At 45.0% G+C, this 27,500-nt stretch overlaps 1 protein-coding gene across 1 annotated transcript in view; it reads right to left on the bottom strand.

Annotated features, from left to right (window-relative positions):
* The window catches only part of tbc1d1 (TBC1 (tre-2/USP6, BUB2, cdc16) domain family, member 1), a 70,332-nt gene that overhangs the window by 5,590 nt on the left and 37,242 nt on the right, over nucleotides 1-27,500 (bottom strand). Inside the window, exons 14-20 of the mRNA XM_083764456.1 lie at nucleotides 27,420-27,499; nucleotides 11,710-11,898; nucleotides 7,662-7,823; nucleotides 5,242-5,397; nucleotides 3,264-3,364; nucleotides 1,920-2,063; nucleotides 941-1,100 (exon numbers count right to left, since the gene is read on the bottom strand). Of these exons, the coding sequence (XP_083620582.1) occupies nucleotides 941-1,100; nucleotides 1,920-2,063; nucleotides 3,264-3,364; nucleotides 5,242-5,397; nucleotides 7,662-7,823; nucleotides 11,710-11,898; nucleotides 27,420-27,499 (992 nt within the window). The remainder of the gene's footprint in view (nucleotides 1-940; nucleotides 1,101-1,919; nucleotides 2,064-3,263; nucleotides 3,365-5,241; nucleotides 5,398-7,661; nucleotides 7,824-11,709; nucleotides 11,899-27,419; nucleotide 27,500) is intronic.

Here is a 27,500-nt window from a genome sequence, read left to right as displayed (position 1 = left end):
AGCCCTTAATATTTTATTCCAAGCTTTTCCCCCCACACCATGCCCATACCCCCCACCCCTCCCCAGGTTGATTCTCTGTCAGGGTGGTGGTCCCTGGTTCATAATCAGTTGAACACCCCTGATCTATGACGTGAGCCATGATAATGACGGAGACAATTGGCCCGTCTGTTTCCGGGTAGTTTTGTATCAGTGGGTGCTTCACTGCTTACCGCATGGATTAAAGGCAAAGCCAATTAAAATCTCACGACCGAAAAAATATCTGAGATCATCAAGGTTTTCTGGAAGACTGAAATAACTATAGTAATAACCAAAATATGCTATATCTACAAGCTTACAACACGTCGTACTGCAACGTGTTGCTTGTAGATCTAGTCTATTTTTGGTGCACGACACACTTCTATAGAAGACATGCTGACTTCTATGGAATCCAAATGACTGAAATCAGCCGTGGCGACGGAGAATTTAAATCCATGGGTGCTTACCGAAGGCCCTGGCCACGAAACCCAGTGTTTCGGCAGTGTTGTACACGTGGGTGCTCATGGAATAAAGCAACAACAAAATCTCAAGGCTGAAAATGTAATGATGCAGTTTTAGGCCGACCAGCCGATGTCCGAGACCATTCATGTGTCTGGAAGATGCTTCTAAACTTTTATTCCATTGCTAGTTTGATCTAGTTTGAGCTAGTTCCAAATACTCTTTCATCCACCTTAACCCATTTTGGGCGGGAACCCCTTTTGGTGTTAGCATCATGTTATGCTTTAGCTATTGAAAAATAGCAGATCTACAAGCCCATAGCGCGCCACAGAGTGGCGCGCTACGAGCTTGTAGGTCTGCAAATTTTTTTAAGTCGAAGCACCACTGACAGCTTTTTCAGAAAACTGTCAGGATGTAGAAGACATTTTTAGAATCTGATCTCAGGTCATCCAGGGGTGGTGCTTACCGAAGACCCTGGCCACGAAGCCCAGGGGGAAGTGCGAGGCGAAGGCGGTGAGGAACCAGGGCGTGGCGTAGAGGCTGGGGCCGATCTCCTGCTGCTCCAGGTGGACGTACAGGTCCCGGTGGTAGTCGTGGAGCAGCCGCGACAGCTGGTACATGTGGATCTGACGGACGGACAGTGGCAGGGGAAATAAAAGTACTCATTGTTTTCCACTGAAGTAAAAGTGGTATCATCGATACTGCGATGTAGTGATAATACTACTGTTGCAAAGTAAAAGTCCGGAATTCAAAATGTACTTTTGTACAAAAGTATTGCCAAAATGTAGTACTTAAAGTACCAACATTGAAAGTAGTCGTTATGCAGAATGTCACATTTCAAGTTTTCAAATATTTTGAAAATAGCAGATCTACAAGGTCACAATGCGTCGCAAGATCAACTATTTTCAAATGGCCGAAATGTATATAGGGCTGAAGTGGTTAATGCATGCATCTACAAAAAGTTTTCAAATAAATAAATAAAATAAAATTTGGATCCGAGATGTAGTGGAGTAGAAGTAAAAGTATAGGAAATACCTCAAAAGTTTACTTATGTACAGTACTTAAGTGAATCCGGTCCTATTGCTATGTTACAGTGAGTGGTCCATCACCTGCAGTATGATCATGTCCGGTCTGTATTGCTATGTTACAGTGAGTGGTTCGTCACCTGCAGTATGATCATGTCCGGTCTGTATTGCTATGTTACAGTGAGTGGTTCGTCACCTGCAGTATGATCATGTCCGGTCTGTATTGCTATGTTACAGTGAGTGGTTCTTCACCTGCAGTGTGATCATGTCCGGTCTGTATTGCTATGTTACAGTGAGTGGTTCATCACCTGCAGTATGATCATGTCCGGTCTGTATTTCTATGTTACAGTGAGTGGTCCATCACCTGCAGTATGATCATGTCCGGTCTGTATTGCTATGTTACAGTGAGTGGTTCATCACCTGCAGTATGATCATGTCCGGTCTGTATTGCTTGCGGAGCCCCATGTCGTACATTAGGAACTTCAGCATGTGGAAGGCGTCCTCCTCCCCCATGTGTAACAACAACACGCCCGCTATGAAGGACAGGCCCTGGCAGTACCCCACCTATAGGACAACAGCAGCACTTACAGTTAGCACCCACGCAGATGGTGAGGAGTCGGATAACAAACAAAAACAAAAACAACAAAAGTAGCCCACTGCACGATTGATTCTCCATGACAAACATATGAAATGTGAAGGAGGAAGTGTGCCTGTGGTACCGCATATCATCATAAATCATACACAAAAACAAGTTGGATTAAACTGGTTTTAGAAAATAATGTGGTAGGGGCTTTCCTTTAACCCCCCCCCCCCCCCCCCCACCCCACCCTTCCCCACAACAATAACTTATTATTAGGTGTAGGCCAAGTTATACCACCTGTGTAGATATTGTTGTGCTATTGTGTTCCGCCGCAGGACATAGCCTTGTTTCTTTCATGATTGTTGATTCAGTGCGTTTACCCTAGGGATATTTGGCAATATTGATTTCTTTACGAGTTACGCCCCGGACCCCACCAGATGCACATCCGCACAGCCACAGGCACATCGCCTGTGCATTGTGGCCGTGATTAGGGTTGGGACCCGGAACCGGTTCTTTTTTAGACCCGTTTCCGAGATTGAAGAACTGGAATCGGTTCCGTATTTGGAACCGTTGTTTTTATCACACTGTCAGAACTGGTATACACTGAGAGTGTACAAACGGGTACATTTGGTTCCAACACTCTGGTGATACGTCACTGAATTTACCTCTGCGTTTACAACAGCGCACAGCTTTAGTTTCCCACAGCGGGGTCACTTCTTGCTGTTTCCATTTCCGCCGATGCGATTGAGGTGAGCGTGGAGAAAACACGGCCAGTGGCCAAAGACACATCGCTCTCTGCCTTCGTTCAAAATGTTCAAAATGTGGGTCCGGGCAGCTGGCGTAGCTGTCTGGGCACCTTGGCTGGTAATCCAGTCTGCCAGTGTGCCGCGGGTTCAACTCCCGAACAACATGGACGCGTGACGTTAGGCATACAAGCTTCTATAAAATTACAATGTATTTCCAATGAGAACACAGATCTGAAAAATGTGCTTCCCGAGTGCGAGCGGAGCGTCCGTGCATGGCCAGCAAGAACAACTGCACTCATTAACTAACATGGGTGCGAAAGTGAACCGGTGTCTATGCGATTGCGCGTCTGGTGGGTTTCGGTCCTTAAGAGTGTAAGAAAGACGCATAGAGCTAGGGAAGAGGGAAAAAGGAGAGCGACAAAGACTTAAAGAATGTACCTCAGGATCCAGCAGGGAGTAGGCTTTCAGTAGATTATAAAGAGACAGCTGTCCTGCCCCAAGCTGAGCCTGGAAATATGGATGAGTAGGGAACGTACGACCTGGAAGAAATGGAACGAAGGTGAGAGAAACAAATTTATTGAATGAGCACAAGGCATGCTGAACAGATCAGTTGCCTGAATTACAACTGTAAACAAATACATAATTGATCGTTTAAGGTTTCCACGTGACTATTCGTCTCTTGGCTTTTCCTTCAGACGTCCACTGTTAAAAGATAAAAGGACGTTGACCCATGAACACAGATAGATACAGTAGAATGCAGATAAGATAGATTAGACAAAGTTCTATTGATCCTCATGGAGAAAATCTACTTTTGAGAAGACATTCCAAATGGTCAGATTCATCAACATTTCCAACATACGCTGAATGTACCAAACATCATTCTTTCTAAAGCTTAACTTTAAGGCAGCAACAGAGACACACCTTTTGACATCTGACAACATAATGAGGGACTAGGGACCAGTAAAAGAGCATTCTCATGCTTATAATTGACAGGTGTATATATGCGTGTGCGTGGGAGTGCACGCACGCTTTGAGTTCGTGGGCTTCTGGACTTCACAGTGACTGACAGTAAGGATTTAAAAGAGGACACAGACGACTGTGTGTGAGTGTTTGGGTGTACAGTATTTGCATAGGTGGAATGGCCTTCGGGGCAGCAATGGGGTTATTATTGCAGTCCTTGAGAACACAATGGCCTGACGCCACCACTCCCCTGCCTGCAGGTTAGGACAGTCTAGTCCAGAACTGGTGTTGAGTGACGAGAGCGAGAGAGCGAAAAACTCACTTAAAAGTAGTGTTGATTCCATTGAAAAATGTTCGTCCACTACCATTTCACACTGAGGATAACTGAATAAAAACTAAATAAAAACTGACAAAAACTATGACTAAATATATTGACAATTTCGTCAATAAATAAAATAAATTTACTAAAATGATAGCGAGGGGCAAGTGGAAAAGAGATCCAGTAGAACTAAAAGTTAAATGTTATGTTTGGTTGCATGCTGAAAATAGCCGATGTACAAGCTCACAACACGGCATGACTATAATATGACTAAAACTAAATTATAAAGTTTTATTCAAAAGACTATGACTAAACTAAAATGAAAATTTGCTGTCAAATATACACTACTTCAAACACACCCTCCTTTTCCCTGTTAGTAGGCTGATCTTTCCTGTTCCCCAACCGTTTCCGACGTATGTCTTTAATTTCTCCATGCTTTTCCCCTGCCTGTTTGCGATGCGCCATCGTCAAGTCACACGTCTCTCCTCCATCTGTGTACAGTATCATGTCACCTGTGTGTGTGTGTGTGTGTGTTCATGCTCCATAATGCCACTAATCGTGGCAGACCCACCCTGCTGTGTGTATGATATTACTGCCTTTCTCCACCCGGTTTTATTGTAGAGAGCGAACGATACATGATGGGTGGAGGAAAGAGATGGCGAGATGGAGGATGGTTAGGTGTTAGAAGGGGTGCGGTGTATACTGTATATGTGTGTGTGTGTGTGTGTGTGTGTGTGTGTGTGTGTGTGTGTGTGTGTGTGCGTGTGCGTGTCACTTAGCAAATCAAAATACTTACGTTTTACGAGTATTATCACCTATTAAGTTGCGGTTTCCCAATTTTTTTATACATAACACCTCCCCATCTTCCACAAGCACACACACAAAACCCCAATCCAGATATGCGCTTGTCGCAACTCAACACTGTGAGCTTGTTGGTCGGCTATTTTTGGCAAAGAGATTTGGTGTGAAGGTGCGGCGTGTTATTTTATTGCAGAAGGTGCTGAACAGCAAAGGTGAAACCGTTACAAAACAAAAAGAGGTCATAAGGGTCTTTTGCGTTTCAACTACTATAGGCTGTCGATTCTAGATTTATAGGTGTGTGAGAAAGCGCTGTGTGTGTGTGTGTGCATGCCTTACCCAGGTCTATGAGGATGGCGTGTTGCTGTGAAGTGAGTTGTTTCAGCAGCTCTTTGTAAGGGGTTTGGTTGGCGGGCGGGCGGCTGGGCAGCTGTCTCAGCAGATACTGCTCCGAGAGGCACTTCCAGATCTCCCCTCGATGTTGCCTGGGAACACCTGACAAACGATGGCATGATTTATGGCTCAAGCACGCACATGAACACGCACACACACACACATGTCAGGAATTCAGAACGTGGGTTATTTATGGGGTGTGAGACTATTGCCATGACCCCGTCTCACCATAATGGGTGATGAAATCCCCAGTTTAGTTTCCTCTCCACCCACCAAACTAGTTTAAAAATAAAAGGCACGCAGAAACAAATCGGCTGTGGAGAGGAACGCAGCGAGCGAGTGGCGGTACCGTCGATACCCGCCATAACTGGACACCCGCACAGCGCTACACACAACGTGTTGCCCGAAAGCGTGAAGTGTGATTTAGCGCCTGAAACATAGGCAATTCAACCCTTGCACTCCATGTGATGAGGTAATGTCTAGTATTACCGTCTATTATCTCAAACGATATCAAACTATCAGTTAACACCTCCAAAGAATGAAGGGTGAGCTACATTTACGATGACATGCATGTCCACTGTAATTAGCGTTATCTTGTAACTAGCAAGTTTAAAGTGAGCGGGAGACCGTTTATTCCTGCCAAAGACAATGATTCCGATGTCTGAGACATGAGGTAATCAAATAATCATTAAAGGTAGTGTAAGTGAGATGTATTTTGATAAAAACCAAACATTAAAACTCTATATTCTGATAGTAGTCACTGCCAGACACCTTGTGTTCATTAAACAGACCACCCCACCCACACCCCTCTCCAAACCAATGCTGACTGGATCAAGATGGGCTTTGAGCCCACCTTTTACCAAACCCGCAATCAGAGAGGGTGGCCAAACAATCTCACACCGTCGGTAAGTGATATTTTTTGGTTTAAAGGAGCATTCAGTGATGTGGGTGATTTGTAAAACCCTCCGGTCTGCCCGGGTAACAAGATGTGGACATGCACGCACTACAGTAGGGGGGGGGGGACACACACGCGACAGGCCAACAGCACGCACACCAAGGCCCGCCCCCGCTCGATCATGATTGGCGGAAGGCCCCTCTCTATCCTGATTGGATGAAGGCTATCACAATTCATATATAGCTTTTTAACACTTATTTTGACCAAAGAAAATTACCCACTTACCCTACCTTTAACAGAGTTAGAATACTGCTAGTGTTGCCATGTCCGCTTATTATAAGCCATGTTGGGATGGTTTTTCTGTAATGTTGCTTGTAAATTTTTGTAGTTGCTGGTTGCAAAGACCCACACATAATATAATAGATATTTGACTGCAGACCCCCATCTGAAAACATTTTATGCCAAGGAGAATTTGTGTTGTGAAAATGTTTCAAAAATATTCCACATTAAAAATAGGGAAATAGCCTATGTTGTGTCTACATGTACAAAGGTAAGGGGCGAAGGGCTCGCTTCTTTTGGGATAGTCTCTCGAGACTAAAGTCAAAGGAAAAGAGGGCACTGTTTTTCCTTTGTCTTGCCAATGGGCTCCCAGATTGCTCCTGGATGCTTGTTTCTCTCGCAAAACCTGGCAACACTGAACACTGCTGGCCTTGCAGTGTGTGTGTGTGTGTGTGTGTGTGTGTTGTGTGTGTGTGGACTTTAGTACTCCTCTGTTCTGTACAGAAGCAGTGTGTCCCCTCGACTGTGGACTCCCCTGGTAATACTGCATGTAACAGGACAGAGGGTCCTGTGCTATGTAACAAGGAGATACTGCACTACTCGCACAAGTAGAGACTAAAGCCTAATATATACAGTGTAAGACAAGCCCATGTGAGCCAGATTTATTTGGCTCGTGGACATCATTTGGAACGTCTCAGGCCGGGAGCCACTTGGCTCATACAGCCCGACATTTCTAGCAGCTCACACGGTGTCATTAATGTCTCACAGCTTTGATTGGGCACTGGTCTGGGGATATGGAGTTTGCCGTGTTAATCAAGGAGATAAGAAATTGTTATTCTATACCGTCGGAGACATTAATTTACATTATACATTAATCCGAGCCGCGCTAATCATGATGCTTCTCCGGGGGCCTCGTCCACCCCCCTAGGCCCCTCGCTACACTACAGATCCGGACAACATCACTTTCGGCTCGGGCGGAACGTTATTTATTTATTTTTGTCAGGGGGTTGGTGAGGGCCGGACATGATGGCAAATGGCCCGCGGGCCGCCTATTGGGGAACCCAATATACTGTATCAACATCAGCGCTGGGTTCGAAGAGAGACTGGCGGAGGTGTGGAAGTACCCTCATCTAAACCGCTACCGCAGAGCTACATCACAAAGAAAGCTGAATGGAATGTTGGTCATGGGTACCTTGTGCGACACAAGCATGAATGGTCTCGGCGTCAAACTTGACCTTTGACCTCCCGGGGGTTCCCAGCATCTTCTCCCAGACAACAGTGACGTCCTTTAGACATGGAGTTATCTCCTCGTAGTCCAACTTCAGACGCTTGTTCTGCAAGTCATTTGCTGAGGCTGCGCACGCACACACACACACACACACACACACACACACACACACACACACACACACACACACACACACACACACACACACACACACACACACACACACACACACACACACACACACACACACACACACACACACACACACACACACACACACAGAGAAACACAGATTTTCTGCACAGTTTACAAACACAGTATGCAGGTACAGACACAAAACACACAAACTGTAAAACGGTTACAATGTTTCGACGCCAGTGATCAAAGAAAACGAGAAAAACAATCTGGGTTCACTCATCTATTAGGACACCACCACCCCCGCCCACCCTTATCTCGACTGCTTTGAACCCACAGCTTCTATCTTTGTTTTTTCTACCCACACACAACCACCTCCCTTATTTCCATACCTATCTTTTTGCACCCATTTTCTCTTTCGTTATCCACACACTCCATTCCTCCCTCTGCCCAACCCTTTCTCCACCTCCCACTCCTCTCCCTTGTGTCTCTCTCCACCCTTCCTGCTCTCTGAGAGGTGTCCACCCAGTGACCACTGACCAGCTGGAACTTGGCAGGACGGGGGGGCGATGTCATCATCAGTATCACTAATGTGTTGCGTTCACACGCACAGACGCAACGCCACAGTCTACCATTCATTGTCAAATGAATGGAAGTCAGCGACATGACGATGCAAAGACTCAATGATGCATGTAGCTGCTCCAAATGATACCCCATTCGTCTTTGCGTCTGCCGTGTGAACGCACCATAAGGGACAGGCACAAAATAAAATAGTTCTATTCCAAAAACACACGGATGCTTTCTCAGGATGTAGAGGCGGAAATGAGATAGTATGTAATCATTACTGAAACGGCTTCCATCGGCCGCCTATCAACAGGGTGGAGATCAGTTTCTTGTGCTGGAGGGAATGGCCTACATTTTAAACAAGAGCAAGAGTCGACTACAATCCCCACTAGCGGCCCCTAGAGGTTGTGCTGCTCCTTACACACAACAGGGGCCAAAGTAGTTTGACTGGCATCACTACAGAAGGTCCCTGGTTCGTGTCTCAGTAAATGCAGATAACACATTTCACTGTATATGCAAAATATACAGTGAAAAATATAGAGTAGAGTGCGGAAAGAAAAAGAAAAAAAGAGAAAGAAAGTAGTCGGGCTAAAATGTAAAATAGATATTTTGGCATGAGAGTTACACAAGAGGCTACGTTACATCCTTCAGGGAGCATGAATGTTGTGTGTGTGTGTGTGTGTGTGTGTGTGTGTGTGTGCCATACTGCCTGTTGAGTGATGGGAGTAAGGTCGAGAGAGCATCAGTACAGTGGGGGTGGTCGGGGAGTCTGCGTTTACTAGGTGAGAGAGCAAGTGAGTGACAGTGAGGCCAACTGCGGCTGCAACCATGGCAAAAATGTTCAATGAACATGTTGACATAGCTAAGAGAGAGAGAGAGAGAGAGAGATCTGTGACCAGAGTAGAGTTAGATTGGCCAGTCTGCAGATGGATAGTTATCGTTAGTTTCAAATTAGGGATGTCCCGATCACGTTTTGTTTGATTCCGATCATTTTATCCGATACCGATATAATATGGATATAATATTGATACTAGGCATGTCCCGGTCATGTTTTTTGGCTCCCGATCTGATTTCGATCATTTGAAAATGACACGATCTGCCCCGATCAGTGCCACTGCCTATGCCAGAATCACAGTATAACTGTCCATCTATTTTCATTGGAGATTACACTGTGTGTGAAGCGTGAACCATCGACAGAAGGGATGCCGACGGGGTTTGTTAAAGCATCCGTGTGTTACCTGCCAGGTTCTCTTTCACTGCACTCCTTCCTCTCCTCTCACTCCACGTCCTTCTATTTCCTCTCCTCTCCTCTCTCAATTTCCCTCTTTCTTTTTCTGACTCCGGAAAACCACCCCACCCCTGATAACACAGGGCAGGATGGGATACCCCACCCTAGCTTCAGTTCACCAGCACAGCCACATACACACACGCGCGAACAAACACACAGTCGCACACACGCACGCACACACGCACTCTGACAGAGAAACGCGAACACATCCCCGCATGTACAGTATACACTTCAATAGACGTGTGCGGTTGACCCATAAAGCGAGGGCACAGAGGCAGAGATAAACAGATAGAATAGAATAGAGGAAGGTGGCGGCAGCTCCACCCAGACAAATAACAGTTACAGACGTGGACTCCACCCTGACGGAGGAATAAAATACACAATAAAACGATACCCTGAAATGCCCCGGTGAAACACAACATGCGGAAGAAGAGGATCAGAGTGTGTAATGACGTGTGTGTGTTTGCGTGTGCGTGCGTACATGGATGTGTGTGAGCGCATGCAGTGAGCATTCGTCTGTGTGTGTGTGTGTGTCCTGCCCAGACTTGCTCTTCTTACGTCAATATTGGCCCACATTCTTTTCCACCACACCCTGTTTTACAGGCAACAATTTCTGTGATGGTGCATGTGTCGTGTTCCTGAGAGCACACAGGTACAGCTGGGGAGGTGAGTGAAGTGGAAAGACGGATTAGGCGTGTGTGTGTGTGTCTATACAGGTGCCAAATGGGTCAGGAGTGGGGTGGGGAACTTGACATCACAAGTAGAGGGCTTTTTTATGTGTCACTTAGCAAATCAAAATACTTAAGTTTTACGACTAAACAAATCTCACTGTAAAATGTTATTATCACCTATTAAGTTGCGGTTTCCCAATTTTTTTTATACATAACACCTCCCCATCTTCCACACGCACACACACAAAACCCCAATCCAGATATGCGCTTGTCGCAACTCGACACTGTGAGCTTGTTGGTCGGCTATTTTTGGCAAAGAGATTTGGTGTGAAGGGAAAAAAGGAGTAGACTTAGTATAGACCCTTGCAGGATGCCGGACAACTAAGCATATAGGGCTTAAAGACACCCATTTTCAACATTGAACTATGTCATTAATATACCTTAGAGATGTCACTGATCACATGACCCCAAGTTCTAGACCTCCAGTTCTAGGCTAATCCGAAAAGTGGGGGAAGGGGGGGGGCATTTCTATTATTTCCTCTAAATAATTCTAAAGTCTAAATAATTTCCTCTAACGAGTGGTATTCCACTGTGCATGGATAAAGAAACCGAAGTCTGACTAGATAAATACCAATATGAGCGATGATGATCTTTATCTTTATAATCATGCCGGTGAACGTTAAATCCAAGTTGTTAAATCCAGTTGTGGCGCTGCCAAGGGTTATATAATGATGACTAAGACGTTGTGTTCATCGACACACTTCCTTAAGTCGATGTAGGTCCTTGGTTAAGTGTGTCTGCGTAAAGGTCTGTGCATGTTGCAGAATGAGTAAATGTCTGACGGTGTTAAATAGCGCAGATGGTATTAACCTAAGGGGTTAAAATTATTTCGCTCCTATGCCACAAAAAGGCAATAAAAAATGTAATCAAAAGATTGCGTCTTCTCAGGCCGTGGTATTGCACACAATCAAAGCTACAAGCTTGTAGATCATCTGTTTACGTAATTTTGTAATTGTTTAGGAAAGATTTGTGTTAACATTTTTACTGATTTCTTTGTATATTTAAGCCATTTGTCATATCAGCCCTGTGCAATCTGTAATTCAGAAGCCGAATGTTCAATGCTCAAAACGCCTCGATTAACCCATTTTGGGTGGGAAACCCTTTTGGTGTTTTAAACACATAATTTAGCTATGGAAAAATAGCAGATCTACAAGCTACGAGCTTGTAGGTCTGCAAGGAGGATTTAGAAGATTTTCTTTTTAATTTCGAGGTCAGGCCTAAATGTGTTAAATCGTTAATCGCAAATTATGTGTGCGCTTTAAAATGTGATCCATCCATTGGCTGTCCTACCCACCCTGCAGCCTCTGGTTCTCCCTCTCCATCCTCAGGAGCAGGATCTGCTGGAGGATGGCCTTCCTCCACAGCTCCCTCAGCTCCTCGCCGCTCTTCTTCTTCCTCTCCTCCGGCACCACCCTCAGGGAGGACTCCCCGGCACCTCCACCCACACCCCCTGATGGAGCCTCCAGAGATGCATCCCCATGGTCTGAGAGAGAGAGAGCGAGAGAGAGAGAGAGAGAGAGATATAAAGGTAAGATGACATGCATTAGTCTACGGGACCCCCCATTTAGAAGCGCACACACACACACACACACACACACACACACACACACACACAGGCCAGGGAGGAGGGCTTGACACACACACACACACACACACACACACACACACACACACACACACACACACACTGTTGGGAAAGTTAATTTATGAACTAGTTCAGTTCAGTTCAGAATTAAAAAAATAACTAGTTCAGTTCATAGTTCAACATTTTTAACTAGGTTCCTATTTTAGTTATTTTCCGTTGGTTTTTAATTTTATTTAAAATTATTATTACCACAGCCATATAGAACCTCAGACTTTATTAAATAAAAAAAACATTGGGGATTAATAAAGTGACATCTTTTACAATATCTCCATTACCATTATGCAAATTAATTCCTTGTTATATATTTTTTTTAATTACATTTTGGAGGGAAAAAAATGCCACCTAATTCTTAATCCTTTTCCTTGTCTTTATTATGGGCCAACTTGTGAAAGCTGCATGCTTTTATTGTGAAGGGTCTGCATATTTCCATATGCTGAAAATAGCTGATCAACAAGCTCACAACGCATTGTGTCCGCAACGCGTTGTGAACAGATCAGCTATTTTCAGCATGGAACACATGCACGACGAAGAATAAATCAGGCATCACTGCGCATCTGTGGAGGGAGACACACACACACACACACACACACACACACACACACACACACACACGAGAAGACAATGTTGTGCTTTCTGCCAGCAATAGTTGGAATGTATGTATGTATGCCTTTGTGTCTGAGATAGTGGAAACTAGTGTCTGTGAAACCATGCAAGGCCTGTTGAAACCAGCAGAGTCACTAGATAAACACACTGCTCTGAAGGTAAAGGAGAGAGGTGCCGAGACACACTCACACACACACACACACACACACACACCCTGCGTGTGCAACACGCATACGGATCTCTCAAAGGATAAAACATATTTGTCAGACAAACAGACTGCTACACCGTAACACCACTCAAACAGAACATCTCTTTAACCCTACTGAAGAGCAGCATGTTCACACACACACACACGCACCCACACACCCTCACGCAAAGTGGCACCGTATACTCCCTGAGCAAACACACACTCAATTTGGCCAGAACCAACGCCCAGAACACACACACACACACACACACACACACACACACACACACACACACACACACACACACACACACACACACAAACTGGGTCAACAAGACTGGCGCTTTCCTGTGGTACTTTCTGTATGGACACTGTCAACATGACCTTGAAGGGAGAAAAAAGTGCATGTGCAGTGCATGTGCACACACAAACGCATAGGCTTGACACACCCATGACCTCATGCAAGCACAAATCCACACCCAGTAACTCTGCACTTGTAACATCCACGTAGAATAGGCAGAATAGTGCAGTCATTTAGCATTGCTATGGAATCTGCTGTGGTGCAAGTTGACGAAAAGAATACTTGAGGTTCCATTTGACTGCTAGCAAAGACACGTTTTACCTGATACTTACGTCAGTGCCAACAAGTGCTAAGAAAGCTAAGCTGTACCCCACACAGCTGCCTAATTTACACTTAATCATGCAATGTCACGTGCCAATAAACACCAATTTGTCATTTTTAATATAAACCCAGAAATTCCTGGTCTGTTTGCTGAGCATGCAAAAATCGCATCCGTGCTAACTGAGTGGTGCTGTGTGTGTGTGTGTGTGTGTCAAGCCCTCCTCCCTGGCCTCTGTGTGTATGTCAAGCCCTCCTCCCTGGCCTCTGTGTGTGTGTGTGTGTGTGTGTGTGTGTGTGTGTGTGCAGTGTTGTACCCGAACGTGTTCAAAGAACGATCGTTCACGAACGCGTTCATATTTTGGCTGGACGTGAACTGAACATACTGTATTTCTGTTTGATGAACGCCATTGTGAACGCGTTCATTTCTGGCGTGTGTGAACGTCACTTTCTCACGTTCAACTTCGTTCAAGAGTGAGTGAGCCTTCCAGGCGAACCCCCGCTAAAACACACACTAACCAGGAAAACCCACCAATAAGTCCTTACCCAACACAAATTAACTAATCTTTCTCAGCCGTACAATTTCACTGGAGCGCGCAGCACGCATATGCACGCAGACAGTGTCCTGACCCGAACACTAAGGAGGTAAAGTAAACGTGTTGTTGTTGTTGTGATTAAACATAATGTGCCACGAAAAATAGCTGTCCATAGATGTCCAACTGTCCAAGTGTCCATACATGATCGCCTCGTTCGGCCAACAAAATATATCTCCCTCCCTCCACAGAAGCGCAGTGATGCCTGATTTATTCTTCGTCGTACATGTGTTCCATGCTGAAAATAGCTGATCTACAAGCTCACGTTGTGAGGTTGTCGAGGTTGTCAGCTATTTTCAGCACGTGGAAATATGCAGGCTGTGAGAACTGAGACCCTTCACAATAAGACCAAGGCTGTGCTGCAACACAAGGCAGCTATCATTGGTGTCCTTATATAACACCACAATCTAACTAAATAAAAAGTTAAAAAATATACATATTTTTACTATAGCCTACTCTGGACCATGCAAGTAGAGATCGATGCAAGTCAGGAATACACACCCCACCTGTTGTGCAATACTTAGTATTAGTATTTCCCGTTTCCCGTCTTGCACTATGCAAGCACTGCAGAGGCTGTTTGGTGTCGTATATTGTATGTTGTATAATGTATACTGAATTTTCTAAGTTAGTCCGTCCAAGTTTTCTCTGCACATCTCCGGGTGTGAGACACACACAGCATATTTAACACTGAATGGCCAGGGACACATTTTGTGTGACACACAACATTCTATGAATTCTACGACAGATCAACATATGGAATGAATTCTGTAATGGCCATGTACGGAGCGTGTCCTTGAGTGCACAGGGTTTGATAAGGTCAGATCAACATAAGGAATGTCAGAACAGGTCAGCTTCATATACTGTATGGAGATCCAAGGGTGGCTGCAGGGGCAGTGCTCTTGAGTGTACAGGGTTCGATGAGGTCAGGCCATATATGGAGCGTGTCTTGAGTGTACAGGGTTTGATGAGGTCATATCAACATATGGAATGTCAGAACAGGTAAAGCTCCAAATATGGAGATCTGAGGGTGGCAGCGGGGGCAGTGTCTTGAGTGTACAGGGCCCAGGTAGGGCCGGGCCTTAAGTTTCGGACATATATCAGTCAAAAGTGAGACATCGAAGAGGAAGGACGGGTGGGGAGGATCATCATATGAAATGTCAGAACAGGTCAGCATCATATATGCCCAGGGCTGCACATAAGTGGTGCGCCACCGCGCATGCGTCGTCAAAATTCAAAATGCGCTGTCAATCAAGCGCCGGGAAGCGCTTCTGCGTACCAACAGCCGGGGCCGCCTAGAATGATTATTATGGCCAGAATACTAGTCAATTCTGTGGCGAGAGCATTTCCCACCGACTGCCACTCAATGTGGCTACTGGCCACAGTGCGTCCTTACTCAAAAGGGGGAGGATTCCAATTCCATGCTGCTTTCTGCTGGGAGGGCGGTTGACAGGAAAACCTGACACAAATAGTTTCGTCTTCTCCGTTTCAGATAGCAAACTACTGTAGTCCCCGGTGTAAAAGGGCATGCTTTGGATGCTTTGCACTCTTCCCATTTGCCGCTGTGCTTGTGTTTGTTTTCCGGCTGCTGGAGCAGCATGGTTGCTCGTGTGCGATGCCGTCTCAGAACCCGAATCTGAGGCAGAAACCATATTAGCGTCTCTCACAGCCTAGGCACCGGCAACCAACTTTTTACGGGTACTAAGGTTTTAGTTCCGACATAGTGGAGTGGGAAGAGTTTAAAGCATTGCGGACTGGCACTGCTGCTGCCCAACATGAACACCGTGTCTCGACATACTGTCCCTTATTATCGTAAAGTCGGGTAGTGTACACTGTTTATTTTTGCACAGAGGAGCCATGTGTGTCTGACTGTCTGACTACGTACGTCGCCTCAGCTAAAAACAAAAGGGAACTAGGGAAGCCTGATGTATGCTTCGCCGTACGATGTGTCGCATGTTAAAAAAAGAAGCTGATCTGCAAGCTCACAACGTGTCGCAACACGTTGTGAGCTAGTAGATCGGTTATTTTATACAAAATAATAAAGAATCTAAATATTGCTTTGATGCTCATATTATCCTTAGGAAGTGTTAAGTTGTTTTTATTAGAATATGCATTCCATAGGGCTGGACCACACATGGACCTAGATTTGAGCAAATTTAGATTTTTTAAATAATGGGATGAAATCTACAACAAGAGCCATTCTAGGGCTAAATCTAGAGTTGCAATACCCTCCATTGACTCCCCACTCATCCAATAAATATTGTTTTGCTATAAGTTATTCATCCCTCTTTTATCCATCCGGCGAGACGGGTCGCCGCATTTTAGGAGCACCAAGAAACTCCTCCAGGTGCTCCTCTGAGTACTAGACCAAAAGAGTTGTGTGCAGCCCTGTATATGCCGATGGATGCGTGATGTCACGAGGTGTGACCACATATGGAGGCAAGGTTTTCATAGTAAATGTGTCGCGACCAATACGATTATTATTGGTGGCAGAATTACAAAGGTGGGGGGGGTATATTTGGGTGGGGGGGGGGTATATTTCGTTTCCTTTACAAAAGGCCATTATGTTTGTTTGTTCACAAATATTGAGACTGCATGCGCAAGTGCTGGTTTAATGTAATCAATTCCCCAAACCAGGAGGATTCAACGTCCTGTGTGTTGGCTTGACAGGTGCATACAAGCGAGACATGTATACTTCGTCCCTCAATGGCCGAGAATAGCTGATATACAAGGTCGCGACGCATCATGGACGCTGCCGTTGTGAGCTTGGAGGTCTGCTAATCTCGGCCGTTCTCTGCACACAACAGAGTATAAATGACTGGTTTGAGGGTGTGTAGGCAAGCTGTGTTGCAGTGATGAGAGGGAGCGCTCCCTCCATTCTAATGACAGTGACTGCAGGTGGTGTTTGGAGGACAACCGCTTTGAATCGCTACTATTATTTACACACAACAGAAACCAAGGATTATACATTTCAAAAGTGAGAGATCACAGTAAACATCCTAAGCCTCCCTCCTCCACACTGGGACGAAAACAGAATCTTAAAGTTTGATGGAATGCAATTTTAAACGAGAGTGCTGCGACCACTTTTACATTGCATCTTATGAGTGCCAGGATTCATCCCAACCCTTCATACATCCTGCTACCCTAATAGACAGGGGGTACACGAGCACATGGCCGTTTATCCGTGCTCTTTCTCCGACCGAACCACACTTTTTCTTTTTTAATATATTTTTTTTATCCCACGATTTTTGTAACCCATTTTCACCCCTGTGTCAATCATCTAATGTGATCCTGGGCTCTACACACCCTCCACCAATGTAGTCCCCATATATGGGAGACAAGGGGAGAGCAACGGACTTGAACTCATGCTTCCTTCATGCCTGAGTGTCCAAGTTGCCGAACCACACTTTTACCACACATCTCTCTATGCAAAAGAAATTCTGCACGCTCCCAGAATACATATAGGCTACATTGCATCGACACAACTTTCATATTTACTGTACAAATATTACTCTTGTGAAACACGCTGTTGTTGCGCAAGCTCAACAGCCTACGTCAAAATAGTCATGTTTGCCGACTACTTACGCCAACTGCGTTCACTTAATGGGGCCAGTCCTTCAGTGACACACGCGTTACATGAACCACGCGACGGGGATGGTTTCTTACCCCTCAATGTCGTGAATTCGCTGCGCCCTTCTAAGACTGCGCCACGTCTACTCTACACTGCTCCATAGAGCGACTCGAGCGAGGCAGCAGCAGCACTGGCAGCAGTACAGTACACTACAGCTCCGTCAGAAAGCCCAAACCCAATCGAATGAATGAAGAAGGCGCTTACATCACTTTTGCTCAGTGGATGGGACATTTACATTTAAAAGCTATCGGATGGACGCGTGGATAACGGCATGGTTGTGTGCAATCGGAGGGAAAGGTTCCATAATCCATACGACCAACTATAGCTTCCATGCTAGCTGCTTCAGACACCGGAGGCACGGTGATTTCACCGCAGCACTGTCAAACTTGAAGCAGTAAGCGTGGTCAGACAATAGTCTGCCCCAACCCCATGTGAAATGCACACTCCTCAGCAGTTCATTCCACAGTTTTTGATTGTATTCCTTTGTCTAAGTGTTTCCCCCCCAATAAAGTTGTTTTTATTTGATTTCTCATGCCCCACCACAGGGGACAGGCATTCTGACGGCGGGACAGAGGGCTAGATGGCCCGGTCACGGGACTCCAGTGCGAAATAGCGATTATGACGTGACATCTCACACAGACATGCCAACATCTATTGTGTTATTATGACATGCATGTCATGTGTTCTGTGTGACCTTGCCTTGCACTATCCTGATTCCTGACATGACTTTGCCTTATCTTTGTGATATCCTGCCATTACCTTGCACTGTGCTATCCTGGCACGACCTTGCATTGCGCTATCCCGACATGACCTCACCTCGCCTAAAATGTGACATGTGTGCGTACTATATAATATGTAGGCTATGTGTGCTTCTGTTTTTTTCCCCCACCAACACACAAGATTTATTTACAGACGGAATGTGTCCAACCCCTCTACAGGGAAGATCTGAGGACACGCAAGCACAAACATGATTTCATGCACTCTGTACGAACATGCACAGAATTCCCATGCAGTCCCATGAGGACAAGTTGGACAACACACACATATTTAAATAAAGACCTGAGATAGATAGCTCCAGTCTGGTGATTAGTGTGTCAGTTGAAGTTAGAGAGGATTCACTTGGTGTGGCATTTTCCTTTTCTTTTCAAGCGCACACCTTCACAACAGCACGGGAGCATGTGTATCATGTCTGCTGTTGTACTGCAACAATGACTGTGTGGACAGCACAGCTCATGTACCTCTGACAAATACTATAGAGGGAACATTATTCATTTTTATTATGAAGTCATAGAGGTCACACAAGTGTCCAAAGAAAAAGCACCACGAGCATCAAACGAGTGAAAAGTGAGCTGACGGAGACGAGTGGAATAAAGACTAAGACATAGACTGAGAGAGAGAGAGATCTGTTATGTCTTGCCTGCACAGTGTGCGCGCGCACACACACACACACACACACACACACACACACACACACACACACACACACACACACACACACACTTCAGTGGATACAGATTAAATTCATTCATCTCACCTTCTGACAACAGCATGGAGGTATACGAAAGCACGAACACACACACACACACACGGCTGGATGAAGCTACAGCTTAGCTATTGATCATATCAGACGGGCGCTCAAACTAATTTACATTCCGCAGCGGGGGGTGGTGCAAAAACAATGCCTGCCTACAACATAAACTAAGCATGCATGTACTGAACACAGTACAGAAATTACAACTACCCTAAGGCAGAGGTTCCCAACCACCGGTCCGCGGACCGGACATGTGCCACTGGTACGCGAGAAGGGAATCACAAGTTTTCCCAGTCGTATTTTCAAATCCATTTGAGAAAAGACGGATTGGCCGTTGCATGTAGTATAGAGCGCGACCCTCAATCACCCATCTTGCCTGCCCAAAATGTAACTCCTAGAAACTGTGAAACTGTTTGGAAAATCAGTGGTGAAAAGTTGACTCTTCTCCTCCTTTGATCTTCACCCGTTCATATGCGTGTTCAGCCGCATAAACAACAGCTGCAGCCTATTTTATCACGATCGCGCTAATGAAACAAAATGCAAACACAAACACGGTGACGGTACAGGATTATCATTTCATGTCAAGTATGTATCAGATGTTGATGTTACCCAGGTAAAGTAGGCTTATGCCGTATGCGTCACATTTTTCGTATTGCTTGGCCCCGTCTAACCGCTGATTGCAGCGTTTTTATTTTTTCACAAAACTCTTTATAAATGGTTTTCATTCACATTTTGGATGAACATAAATCATATATTTGTAAAGTATTATATTCTGTGATATTCTGTGATGACACAATTCTATGACATCACCGTACTCCAAACCAGAGTTCTCAATCTCTGCCCGAACCCGACCCAGTCCGACATTTTCAGATAGGGTAGGGCCCAAAATGCACGATAATTAGTCGGGCCGGGCCGGGTTTTATTATAATACAACTAACAATTCTGGATACTTTGTGACTGGACTGCTGGAGGGGGAGCAGCGCACCAGAGAAGTGACAGAATAGAACGGTGGTTGTTGAACTTGCTACCGCTGTCTGACCTCTGGTTATATCTATCTATCTAATATATCTATATTATGAGACTATACATATAAACTATATATATATACTACTATGCTATACATATGTACTATGGCGTGCTATGACTATATACAATGCAATTATAGTGCTGTCTACATAACATGCTATAAGTCTGTATCAAATGCTATCTAAGTCTACAGAAATGCTATCTAAGGGGTATCAACTATATAACTTAAGTTAACTTGCCATGTGCTTAAATGTTTTAGAAGACCATCGATGCATCCGCAATAGCTCGTTTTGGAAACGTCTGGGCTTAACGAGACACTGCTGTCTCGTTGAACCCAGCTGGGTGAATAACCTAAATTACCTAATCAACGTCACCACGGTAAATGCTCCATAATAACTATATGTAAGCGCTAATAATGTTCACTGCATAGGCCTACACGTAATATAGTTTGCATGACTTTTGTGCCACTGAACCAATTCCATTCAATTGAACCATTATAAGAGCTAGTGTGAACTGCATTCTGTCACAGGGTGAAATTTAAAATCATACATGATCTGCCGGTGTTACATGTGTAAGATATGCCGCACTTTGTACACCTGAAAGGACTTGAGAGACGATTCCATGCAGTTGTAACAGTCGGTCGGGCACATGGTGTACTCCTTTGGAGGAGAAGTTCCACAGAATCCACACTCATTTCAAGCTAGACAGTTAGTGAAGAAGGCTCAGATGGACGTGTTCGTCTTCAACACAGTGTCCTGGCGCTGGTTGACGTTGCCCCCAATGACAACTGGAAGAGTTGAACGTCCCCTCCACGTTGCCCCCCTGCTTATAAACCACACAGCCGTGCTGATAGATGGTATTGTCTACATGTTCGGGGGGAGGACGAGGGACGTGTGGTGCGCCAGCGACATGCTTTATGCATTTGACGTCGACACCCACACATGGCTCAAGACCGCGGTTTCCGGGGCGGTTCCAGGGAAGAGGAACGGCCACTCGGCCTGTGCCTTGGAGAAAGTCATGTATATATAGGGACTAAAGACCTTTCTCTTTAGTAAGGCATTTGCCCAGTCGGACTTTTAAGCTGCCCTGTGTGCTGTTTTTAACTGTTTTTTTTATTTTATTCTTATTTCTTTTCGTATCTTAATTTTTTCTGCCTGCCTGTAGCACTTTGAGATTTGTTTCAAATGTAAAGTGCGTTATAAATAAAATTTATTATTATTATTATTATTATTATATCCACGGAGGATACGTCAAAGGGCCCGGCGCTAATGCAAATACAAGTGCATCTAACAAGTTGGACACCACCACAATGGTATGGACTTTAATTAATACCGGAGGCACTCCACCGCTTGCTTCATACATTCACTCTGCCACCATCATCGGAACAAAGATGTTTGTATTTGGGGGTTTGGGGGCTTGGAACAAGTTCCCGGGCTACAACCCGGGCTACAACAACAGCATCAGAGTGTTTGACACAGAGACAAACTCCTGGCTTAACCCGCCTTCTGTACAGCTTCCTAAACAAGACCACTGGCATCATGCAGCCTTTGCCTACAATGGAGAGCTGTACATATTTGGTGGCGAAGAGAGACACCAGAGTGATCTGTGGAAATTCAATCCAGAGACCTTCTCCTGGAAGGAGATTGAGCTCAAGGAGAAAGGCCCGTGTCCAAATTATGATATGTGCTGTTGCGTGGTGAGAGATCGTATAGTCGTCTTTGGAGGTCACCGCATACCTGATTACATGTATATCTTAGACTTTAGTCCTAGTCTGAAGATGTTATGCAAGCTAGCAGTTATTCAGTATGGTCTGGGGCTGTCAGATCTCCCACACAACATCAGGTGGGAACTGGCAGCCTTGACCACCAGACAAAATGACACGAGTGTCTGTTCAGATGCCTGATTATGGATTCCAACAAGGTTATAGGAAGACCCACCCAGCTAGTGTGAACTGCATTCTGTCACAGGGTGAAATTTAAAATCATACATGATCTGCCGGTGTTACATGTGTAAGATATGCCGCACTTTGTACACCTGAAAGGACTTGAGAGACGATTCCATGCAGTTGTAACAGTCGGGCACATGGTGTACTCCTTTGGAGGAGAAGTTCCACAGAATCCACACTCATTTCAAGCTAGACAGTTAGTGAAGAAGGCTCAGATGGACGTGTTCGTCTTCAACACAGTGTCCTGGCGCTGGTTGACGTTGCCCCCAATGACAACTGGAAGAGTTGAACGTCCCCTCCACGTTGCCCCCCTGCTTATAAACCACACAGCCGTGCTGATAGATGGTATTGTCTACATGTTCGGGGGGAGGACGAGGGACGTGTGGTGCGCCAGCGACATGCTTTATGCATTTGACGTCGACACCCACACATGGCTCAAGACCGCGGTTTCCGGGGGGTTCCAGGGAAGAGGTACGGCCACTCGGCCTGTGCCTTGGAGAAAGTCATGTATATCCACGGAGGATACGTCAAAGGGCCCGGCACCCATAGATCCCCGATTCCCGATGAGCATACTGTAGTTGTACTGTGAGTAGGTTTAGTGTTAGGTAGCCTCGTTCCAAGATTTGCTCATCTGCAAAGAGAAAAGCCTGGTCAATTTCTTCTTAAGCCGCCTGTCCCGCCCCAGAGTCCAACCCCCGCCCCAACCGGTCCTGCCTTGACTATGACAATTGACACTACATACAACAGAAACAAAACAAAACAAGACAAAATACGTACAATACACACAAGGGGAGATATCTGCTTCTCTTCCGTATTGATGATCATAATACATAAGTATCTCAAACAGGTGCATCTGCTTCTACAGGTTAAACAGATTTAACTGAATTTAAACAAAGTCAGGTCTTATGGTAGAGACATGAGTAATAAATTATAATGCATCTAAACCAGTTGTCTGTGAAGACTTCAACTTGACCTCTAAAGCTGAATGTAATTCTCTCAAATATACTATAGATTAAATTAATCCATTCATTTATAGTTGGTAGTCAATTAGTTTCCAGCGTCACATAAGCATATGAAGAGGCTGCACCACGGTCAAAATAATTTGCGCTCCCATCATCCACTCTTATCAACCTAAGCAATAATATGTCAAAATCTTATTTTTATTTTTTGTATTCAGACAGCCAGCAATGGGCCAGCCAGCAATTTCCCCCAAAAATGTAGTCTCTATGACACATCTAGTGGCCGCAATCTGCATTCAAATATTTTCCTAGAAGCTTTGTCATTGGTCGATTTGCCTGTCTGCTTCCTGATTGGTTAGTCGCTGCGACCGGGTTCTTTTCGACCAATGCCAAAGCTTCTAGGAACATCTTTGAATGCAGATTGCGGCCCCTAGATTTGTCACAGCGACTACATTATTTTTGGGAGCGTTTTACCCATTGCTGGCTGTCTGAATACCAAAGAAAAGGTAATTAAAATTATGACATATTATTGCTTATAGCAGCTTTAAGCACAGTGAGCTGGTGTCATTTCTAGGCTAGCCAGGTCTAGGCTACTGACAGCATATGGAGGAGACTTCAAAACAATAAAATAAACAAATAAATGTATTTGTCTGTCCAAAATAGCAGAGCCACAAAGACTTTGGTCGTGCCTATCTCTTGAACATAGAATGAAGTGCTGGTGGTAAAGGTGAAAAATTGTTCTCCGTAACATCATCATGGTGAGGCTACATTTCATATACCGGGTGGGTGGGTGAGAGAGAGACACACACACACAGAGAAATACCACTGGGTGACCTAAAATGGCATTGTTGAGCAGCCTAAAAGGGCCATTCACACTGATTACTATAACTATAACTGCCACCAGCCAGCAGGCTGCATTGCTCAGTTCACACAGGTGTGATATTTCTTTTTGCTTGGCCCCCGTCTTATCGCTGCTTGCAGCTATATTTTATTTTTAAAACACCTTTTTAAAACACCTTTTGTCCCCACACGTCTCAAGGTTTGCCATTGACAATGAAAGGGGAATTCCGGTCAAATGTCCGCTAAATCTTGTCCCCTCAAATCTCAATATTTGTCATTGACAATGAACGGAGAAATTACATCAGAATTCCGCTAAATATGACGTAAATTAAACGAAGGGAAAACTTACGTCATATGTAAACGAGCAAATCGGCTAATGTTGGTGGGAGCGCTTGGCCAATAAGGGACCACCTTATGTACCTTGTGTAGCAATGTCAAATGTCCGCTTTGATGTACGACGACAAGAGCGCCCCTCATTTCACACGGGTGTGATTTTTTAATTTATTTTTGAGGGGCACTAGCTCCTCCCATATTCAGCTATTAGTGTAGATTTTTGTCCTACACAAAGAGGAAATTCAAATGGACAATGAATGGAGAAGTTTACGTCATAGTGCCTAAGCAACTCGGCTTAGTGCCTATTTATGTGAAAGAGGAGTGTCACCACATGGTTTCAGTGGAAACAATCCATTCCACACAAACACCTATCGCTCTTTCTCTGAAACATAAAACATGTAAGCATGCAGTACACCACAACCTAACCACGCACTAACCTATCTGGCACAATGCTCAGGCCGAGCTCTCATGCACGCATGAATGACACATGCACGTGCGATAAGTGTTCTCATGTACCAGTGTTTTCAGAGGAAAGAGGAGTGTCTGTCACTCAACACATGGTTTCAGTGGAAACAATCCATTCCACACACGCACCCATCGCTCTTTCTCTGGAAAATAAAACATGCAAGCATGCAGTACACCACAACCTAACCACGCGCACAACACACACACACACACACACACACACACACACACACACACACACACACACACACACACACACACACACACACACACACACACACACACACACACACACACACACACACACACACACACACACACACACACACACACACACACACACACACACACACACACCATATTATATTAACATAGCCATGATCACTCAGATTTCTATTCGAGTATTGAACAACAACTCGTTGAAATCTGGTTTTCACCTGGCCAAGTGTGAAATTGATATTATTTTGTATTCCATCCAACATGTCCTTGCCTTGACAGCATGCCCACGAAACCCCAAACTTCCATCTGTCTCAATCTTTGACTAAATCTAACCTCATTTAAGATGTGCATTTGAAAGCAACACTACACCAGGTTGTCAGCTGGCAGAGAATATGTTTTACCCCTATCCGTCACTCCGTCACCAGCTAATCTCCGGCACCGCTGGCAGAACGGCCTGTTATAGCACCAACATTATAACGCCACCGCCATTTTCAGAACGGCCATGGCGCCACCATGAGCTCGATAACACATTTATTACTATTACTCCTACACATTTTATCACGCAAATCAGTACACACTATGTCTATAGTGATAGTCATGTGATCGACACGGATCTGTCCATATTCCATCCCCATTGGCTAACATTGGCTTCCAAAGTTTGCAGAATTGGTCAGTTTTTAACAAAATGCCTCAAATCATAAACGCAATGTACAATTTATGTGAAATTTGCATTTTGTCAAAACAAGCTTTATTCAAAGGCCCCAAGAACTGATGATCGCGGTTACAAGATTTATTTTCCGTCTGGAAGAAAAGACGATCGTCCGTCACTCTACACAGCGTTTGTTTACATCCGGTTTACGGCTCGGTCCCGTGGGCCTTCAAAAGGAGAGTCTTCAATTAATTAATACCTGGCAGTTAATGTGTTTATATTTTGTCCATCTGGCTGTCTTTTACACTTCTTGGCTGCAAAGCAATATAAAGGTGGGACAGTAAAAGTCATTTTCACACCTGTCTTGACCTAAAAGGTACAATAGATACTGTAGTGTAGATAATGTGTTTGTATGTCAGTATGTACATTGTCACAGTCTGCTAACCATGATTGTCCAAGTATCTCCAGAGTCAACATACTCCAGAGTCAACATACAGTACAAAGACCCCTCTCTCTCTCTCTCTCTCTCTCTCTCTCTCTCTCTCTCTCTCTCTCTCTCTCTCTCTCTATGAAATAGTGACATGCAGTGGACAGACTTTGTCACTACAAGACAAAGTCATGTATAGTAGGTAGGAGGTGGAATGTGATTGTAGGTCAAGGTCATTTCGGGGTTTCTATTCTAAACCTTCTGTTGGCAGTTGACCATTAGCGGTTTTAGGGGGTAAGGTCAAAATAAATGTGTTATTATGACCACACAACATCACAATGTGTTTCCAACTACCATAAAGAACTGTGCTTATCTTTATCATGATTATACACGGTAAGAGGTCTGTGGGCAGTGATGTGGACTTGTAGGAAATCGTATGTCCAGCTGAAGATGTGGCGGGGACTGTCCCTCCCATTGGATGCCCATCGGGGAGGTCTGTCCCTCCCATTGGATGCCCATCGGGGAGGACTGTCCCTCCCATTGGATGCCCATCGGGGAGGACTGTCCCTCCCATTGGATGCCCATCGGGGAGGTCTGTCCCTCCCATTGGATGCCCATCGGGGAGGTCTGTCCCTCCCATTGGATGCCCATCGGGGAGGTCTGTCCCTCCCATTGGATGCCCATCGGGGAGGACTGTCCCTCCCATTGGAGGACTGTCCCTCCCATTGGATGCCCATCGGGGAGGACTGCTCTCTTCCCACTTCTCCCTCCTACTTTCCATGACTCTCTCTCTCACCTGCCCTTTCTTTAGCGTTGCCCCATTTGCCCTCCCTTGCCCCCGTCTCTCCATGCGTCTTTCTTCTTGGGTGTTGAGACTCTCTCTGTACATTACGGTCATTTACATGTAGAGCATGTCAAGTATGCTGTTGATATGCACTACATTAATGTAAAGTGACAACTTCTGTTGCGATTTGGCACTATATACAAATACAATATAAAAACACTTTACATTGACACTTGCAAGGCAGCGTGTGACAGGAGATACAGAAGATTCAAGAACACGTGCGTGAGATTGTTAAGCTAAAACATAATAAAGCACTGAGCTGCATGTGCACGCGTCCACACACACACACACACACACACGTATTTCTCAGACTAAACCCACCACTCCCACTCATCACTTTTCATTAGTTCATTGCCAAACAAAACACGCTCTCTTCACTTCTAGATAATGCTATGCAGGTGTGAATTGATGTCCTTTGTGTGTGTGTGTGTGTGTGTGTGTGTGTGTGTGAGAGAGACAGAGAAAGAGATAGTTTGTTTTTGTGTTTTTACCAGGCGTTTCTGAGTTCTTCTGAGGTGTAGCGACCCGTAAGAAGATCTGCTGCCTCCAGGAGTGGCGGTGGCTTCGTAGAG

Source organism: Protomyctophum parallelum (genome assembly GCF_964188405.1).
Source record: "Protomyctophum parallelum genome assembly, chromosome: 5".
Classification (NCBI taxonomy): Eukaryota; Metazoa; Chordata; class Actinopteri; order Myctophiformes; family Myctophidae; genus Protomyctophum; species Protomyctophum parallelum.
Note: the sequence above shows the minus strand (reverse complement) of the source record. Positions and strands in the feature narration are given on the sequence as shown.